At 40.5% G+C, this 7,150-nt stretch overlaps 1 protein-coding gene across 1 annotated transcript; it reads right to left on the bottom strand.

Moving 5' to 3' along the window:
* Positions 1–1,387: 1,387 nt before the first annotated feature.
* On the bottom strand, positions 1,388–6,047 carry LOC110958275 (Ig-like V-type domain-containing protein FAM187A). Its single transcript, XM_022204736.2, has 5 exons — positions 5,877–6,047; positions 4,851–5,128; positions 3,595–3,948; positions 2,423–2,661; positions 1,388–1,614 (listed from the first exon to the last, which is right to left on the bottom strand). Exons 1-5 carry the CDS (start codon positions 6,045–6,047, stop codon positions 1,388–1,390), a joined length of 1,269 nt encoding a protein of 422 aa, XP_022060428.2.
* Between the last annotated feature and the right edge of the window lie 1,103 nt (positions 6,048–7,150).

The following is a 7,150-nucleotide window of genomic DNA, read 5'->3' on the forward strand; positions in this document are numbered from 1 at the left end:
TCCATGGCAACATGATGCCAGTTGCCGCTCTCAGCAGGACAATGCATCCCGACACACCACAAAAACTGCTAAGGAGTAACCCGGGAACACCAACAGAACTAAAGTGTTAACCCAGGTTCCACAGTCCCCAGATCCAAATCTTATTGATCATCTATGGGATGTACCAAGGTAAGCCTGATCTAGGTCTCAGCCTGCAACCCACAGGACCCACAGAATTCACGGCCACCATTCCAGTGCCACAGGACATTCCCAGAGGTCCTGTGTCCATGAACCACTGGGTCAGAGGAGGTTTAGCAGCATAAAGGAGATCAACACAGTATTAGCCAGGTGGTCATAATGTTTTGCCTTTATTGGTTTACATGTTTTGCTATGATGCAAAAAGCCCCACCCTGCAAGTTGACAGGATTGGACTGAATGTATTAAAACCCCAGAGATTTAAATCGGAGTTTTTGAAACTGCTACTGGTGCGCTGCAGTCTCAAAGTGGAAATACTCAGTCACAGTGCTGACTGCATATGTAACTCATGGCGTGTCTTCAAAGATATCAGAATCACCACATGTGCATGTTACCAACACTAGATAGTCACCTGAAGGGGTCTTCAAGTAGGAAGCGTACCACTTGGTTGTGATATCTCCTTGTTATGCTACTATGCTGCACTTGCTGACATGTTTTAGAGGAGACATAATGACTGTTTCATTATATTAACTGGCAACATTTTGTGCCAGAGCAGGCAGTACTGCATTTTAACATACAGGAAAATCTCAGAGAAGAGCTGCTGAATACTTGTGTGGGCGCACAAGTGCAAATTTTACACAGAAAATACATCTTCTGCCAAGATTTAAGTCCATGTTTACTTGTTCAAACAAAAAAGCGTTATCTGAACATTACATATAAACCACGGAAATGGATAATTATGCGTGTGTGTAATCCATTCATGGAAAACAGAATAGCGTGACATTGTTTGCAGCTGAGTTTGTTAGTATCACCCTGCTACAAATAAAAGTCCTGCTGTTTGCTTGCTGGGCATATGGAAATGTAGCCTTTTACTTTTTCCCATCCTGTCTTCAGCAGAGCATCCAAAATGCTTGTCATTATCGTTTGAAGCTGCCACAGTGGAACTGCCAACTCACTGCATCGAGACAAGATACAAAGAAAAACAAACCATGTCGTCTTCTTGGTTGTTTTGCTCTCAGAGGAAATCTGATTCAGACAGCTCCATCTGGGTGTTGTGTTCTGCAAACATTTGCATGTTTGACGCTAGGACAGCGCTAGCAATCAGCACCTGTTTTTGGTTCCTGAATAATACAGTGATGGTGTGAGTGGTATCTGAAAAAATGACATTACTGCAATGGTTGAGAATAATGACACAACTTATATTTCATTGGGTTTAATCCACATGTGTTTCTGCAGCGCCTCTGTGGTGTCTGACTACAGCTCTGAAGAACAGCAGCAAGCAAAACACAGCTGTCATGGCAGCATATGACTCTAACACTGTATATACAGCCGCTGGGAAGTCAGGATGTGAAAACACAGACTGACCACGCCCCATGTGGACATAAACTAGGAGATGTATTTCAGCGGCCCGGCGACCCTGCAGCCAGCAGTAGTAGACGCCTAGAAATTAAAGGGCATCTCAGTCAAATTAAGCAAGCCTGAACTGCACAGACGCTTCATTGCTTTATACAGATTATATTCCAATAAAATATTAATATTGTTATATAACATTTTTAATATGCTACATATAAAATATGAAAGCTCCATAAAATCACATTCATTCATATATTCAAACCATTAACCCTCTGAACTCCAAGTAGTTTCTGCTCTTCATTTTTCACTGCACTATAAAATCCCGCACCTCTATGAAAACACATCAGTCATGACGAGCAGAGATGCCGTCTTCTCTGTTAACACGGCTGGCAGTTCAGCTGAGTTTTTGTCATGTGTACTGTTGGTTGCTTGTTTTTGACAAGCTTTTAAGTGTGAAGTAAATTAAAATGATTTCTATCAAATTACCCAATTTGACACACATGGTTCAAGGACCAGCGGAAAGATTCTTCTTGTTTTTAAAGTTACCTGCTCCGATAAATGGTGTAATTTTTACCTGCCAGCAAGTTTTGGGAAACAGATGGTTAAAAGTAAGAGTATTTTTTGGAAAATCAGGACATTAACATCAAGCGTTTGGGACTAAAAGATGTATTATGGCAGATATCAAGTGTATGGTGGTGTTTTGTGTGCACTTGTTAATGGGCTATCATGTTTTAAGCTAAGATTTAGTGAATTTTCCCACAGAATAGTAGTTGAAGGACTGTTGGAGAGAGCAAAATATAACAATTTTCTCCGATTTTCATTGTGTGGTCTATCAGCCTGTTAGCATAACAACATGAAAGATGTCTGATGGAGGTGGGTAGTTGTGCTACAGTACCTGAGTCCTGAGTTTTTGCCGGGTGAAACACCAGGTGGTGTCCGGTGTCTATAATTAGCCTCGGGGGTTTGGCACTGAGGTTACCGCCTGCTGAGTTCTCATATCGGTAGATGGGTTTAGATCCTCGATCCCAGGCCACAGCCATGTTAGGCCGTGCCCCTGGGCACCCCAGGGTGAGAACTTGGTCCGCTGGGTGGCTCAGGTAGAACACTGGTATCTGCACCGGTGAGGAGGCAGAACTACAACACAGATTAATTATATTAGAGATGCATTACATTAGTTTATAGCACTGTGAACTACAACGACAGAGAGTGAGCACAACAAAAAAAAATCTGCAACACTGAGGTCCTGAGCAGATTCATTGTGTTTCTGATTCATGTTACCCATTAATGTTGTAATTAGAGTATTTATCAGGTCAAAAATCCCATTTGAACACAACATTACACTGTGTCTTGTAGATGAATGACTGTATTTAGCTGTGTGTATTCACACTGTGCCCAAGAACAACCAGACAGCCACCAACATGGTTGCAGGCTCTAGTATTTATTGCCAGCCTTGTTAAGGATTGACCAATAACGAAATCTTCATTGTTTTTTTTCCCCTGTGGCACTTTTGTATTGTTTTGGTATAAAGAATGATGTAATCTCTATGTGATGATTGTGTGGCTTTGTCTTGCTTAATTATTGATGAATAAAAAGATTATTTAATGATTACAGCATTTGAAAATCTCTCTGCACTGCAGCTCTTTCGCTTTCAAGAATTAGTCTGTTGAGTGTTAAAATCTGCTCTCTCCCTCTCTGCTGCATGCACCTATATACAGATGCATATATGATGCATATACAGAGTGGAGGCAAAAGGGGCAACAAGTTCTCAGCATCTTTGGGAAGTCCTTCAAGACTGATCATGAAGATCATCAAGAGAATGCCAAGAGTGTGCAAAGCAGTACTCAAAGGAAAAGATGGCTATTTTAAAGAATTTAAAAATATAACACATTGTGACTTATTTTACATATTTTTTGGTTATTACATAATTCCATGTGTGTTCATTCATAGCTTTGATGCCTTCAGTGAGTATCTATAATATAAATAGTCATTAAAATGAAGGAAAAAAACATTAAATGAGAAGGTGTGTCCAAACTTTTGACTTGTGGTGTATCTACAGCACATGCTCACCTGTAGCCAAGAAATGCCAACAGAGCGAGGAGTTTGGAGGATTGAGGGGGTTGAGTTGGACAAGTCACTTGACAGCTTCTGACCTTCAACTTGGCTCCAACTCTGCTTTGCCAAAAGCTCTGGCCAAAAGCTCTGGGCACCGCCCCCGAACCGCAAGAAGCCACTGTCTGATTGGCCCGCCTGTAGCGCACATGCAGGAAGCGGGAGCGGATGTAGCAGAGTCCCACACAGACCTGCTCTCCTGGAACGCCACAGCGATCGCACACCGTCCAGCGCCGGTAGCTGGTGAAGACTCGGTACAGCGGCTGAGAAGTGCTGTATTGTCTTCTTTTGTTCTTGCTTTCAGGAGTGAGCCTAGGAGCAGGAAATGAGTGACATTGTGGTATAAAGAAGATGAAAATTGTTTGAATTATTGGTTGAACTGTTAATTTTTTTGGAGCGACATTTACTTCTTTTTCTGTTCTTTCAACTGTCACACAAACAAACAATTCAAGTCAAGTCACTGGTAAATATAGGACACATTTAAAACACCACCAAAGTGCTTTCTCGTAGTAAAATATATTAAAATGAGCCTAAGAGGACCCTACAGCATTATTTAAGGTGTGAATTTACCCAACTGATGATTAAAACCAGACAAAAATTACATGAAATGCAGCTTCTTCTGATTATAAATATTAAAATTAACAGTTATAAATTATGGTTAACCTAACTAACACAAGGCAAAAATTTGAGTGTTATTATAAAAACTAAGACCCTACAAATATATTTAGACCCCACAAATCCAAGGATTCACAAGATTCTCTATGAGCTGGCCATACATACATAAAGAGACCTTGCGCAACAGAGTCAAGCACAACATATCATAATTTATTTTGATGCTTTTCATAATATCTTCAAAGTGCAATTTCAAGCACTAGAAGACTGGGTATTTTCATTTGCATCACAAAACAATCTGCAGCACCAGCAGTACTTTAAAATAAGTCTATCTGTGACACTGGATGGACTCTATAATTAACTTTTTTGCATGACACCATGACAACAGAGGAGACTCTATTAAGCACACCCTCCATGATGAGAGGTATTGTTTAGAAAAGCATGTTCAGGGGATTCAGAAAGAACAGATTTTGGGTGTCAGTATATGTTTAGTGAATAGCAGAAATGAACAAATACGTTGTTGTCTTAGCGTCATAATCAGACAGATGAAGCATCTGATTTCTAGTATAATGATAGTAACTGACCCTCTTCTTTTTCATTACCTTTGAGTAAAGCTGATTGTGAGAGCTTCCTGAATGTCCAGGTCATAAGCATAGAAGAAGTCCTGGTGAGCGGAGCCACAGATGTAGATGCCAGAGTCTCCGGGTCCCGCTCTGAAGATCAGCAGGCTGAAGAGCCGGATGGAGAATCGGCTGCTCAAGTCTCCACTGTGAGGGACCTGACTGGAGTCTAGCAGCTTGTTGCCATGGCGATCACTCAAGGCTCTGGTCTCTTCATAGCTGCCCAAATGTTTCCGAAAGAACCACACTACTGATTGGACCTGAAACGCAATGGGAACAATACAGTCTATCACAGGGCTACATATACAGACAAACAACCACTCTCGCATTCACACCTACGGGCAATTTTATAGTAATCAGTTAACCTCAGCATATTTTTGGACTGTGGAGGAAGCCGGAGTACCCGGAGAAAACCCACACATGCACAGAGAGAACATGCAAACTCCATGCAGAAAGATCCCGGGAAAGCAAACCAGGGATCTTCTTGCTGCAAGGCAAAAGTGCCAACCACTACACCACTGTGCAGAAAGTCCCATTAAATCTAAATATTGTTACAGAACAAGTTGTTGATGGGCTCAGGGCCTCATTTGACTGTTTCATTGGCTTTTGATGATACGTGATTCAGCATGAAACATAACAAACAGTGACATATATCCATTGAAATGTTGTGAATATCAGTGTCTGAATGTCTAAATCACTTTTGAACCATGCTATATGAGAAGTAAGTGTGTAAGTAAGTAAAATGTATTTATATAGCACCTTTCACAGATACAAAATCACAAACTTTTGCCGAGAAAATATGCTTCAAAATTAAATCATGTGTCTTTTAAACATAAATGAGCTGTCGAGTTGTATAGGAATGCAATTTTTGAGACTGAGGATGGATATTTCACAGGAATACTTATAGAAGCTTGTGGCTATTTTGAATGAATGGATGAAAAAATATACTTGGCACAGACAGAAATGTTGCACAAAAGCATCAGTCATATCATGATCGGGCCACACTACCTGTGGTGGTTTGCAGTGACACGGCAGCTCCACGGTAACTCCTGCCAGGTAGGCAGCGTTGATGAAAGTCAGAAAGGCAGGACAGGCTGTTGTAGCAAATACATCCTGCTTATCCTCTGGAGCCTCATAGCCCCACGCCCGCAGAGACAGCAGGACGAGGAGGAGGAGCATGGAGACGGAGTTACAAGCCATTAGGCTTTTCTGAGGAAAAGAAAAACTTTCTTAATGTTACCAAATTCACAATTTCAATAAACTATGTCTGTGCAGTCTTAGAAACCTCCACTGTTTGTGTTTATTTAATTTCCTAAGAATGAAACAAGCTCACAGACAAGCTTACTTTCAAACCTCGGAATCTGTTGCCAACGCAAACATCTTCAAATCCAGCAGCAGTCTGATTGCATTGCCTAGCATGGGGACAAACTGTTTTTGCATCACAGTTTCCCAGTGTCATTTTGTCTGGCGTTGGCTGCATTAAAAAACAAACCCTCTGGTATGTGGGTCCGTCTGGGTCAGTTGAGGCTGCAGAACCCACAGAGTCCTGTACAGCCTTGAGTCTGCTCTGCTGCATTATACAGATTATGAAAGCCATACATACAACTTTATTACAGCTAGAAACCCAAAGGTATGTGCTCCTTTTCAGATCTATAGGAGAGAAGCAGACAAAGGCAGTGGTGATGTAAATTATCTGTTCTGTATAAATTGTCATGGCAGATTTAAAATACTGTGACATAGCCGATTTCTGTTTTCATGTGCCAATGAATAAAGACATTTTGAAGATTTTACAATGATTTTAAGCGGCTGTGTTTGTTTAATCTCTGATTAGCAAACACTTGACCAAACACAAGCCATTGTCCATATACTACGGAAAAACTTGATTTACACATTAATAGAAAATACAGTTTAAAAATACATAAAACAAGTACCATACAGTACAAGTAGTACTAAGTCATTTAAAATGAAATAAATATGAATGCGTCTCATCTGACTGAAAACATACACTGCTTGCCAAAAAAAAAAAAAAACAGTTGCCACTTGGATTTATGTGAATATAGCTGATGCAGTGAGTAGCTTCTCATTTCTTGAACAACCATGCTGGAAGACATATCCTGTGGTCATGGAAAGGATGTTGATCTGTTTCAACAAAGTGAAATTATTGGCCTGCTTCAAGCAAAAAAAAACCAAAAAAACAAAAAAACAACAACAACTAAAGGAGATTGCTGAAATGACAAAAATCAGCTTAAGAACCATCCAACGCATTAAAACCTGAAGGATAG

The sequence above is a fragment of the Acanthochromis polyacanthus genome, chromosome 6, assembly GCF_021347895.1.
Source record: "Acanthochromis polyacanthus isolate Apoly-LR-REF ecotype Palm Island chromosome 6, KAUST_Apoly_ChrSc, whole genome shotgun sequence".
NCBI classification, from domain to species: Eukaryota; Metazoa; Chordata; class Actinopteri; family Pomacentridae; genus Acanthochromis; species Acanthochromis polyacanthus.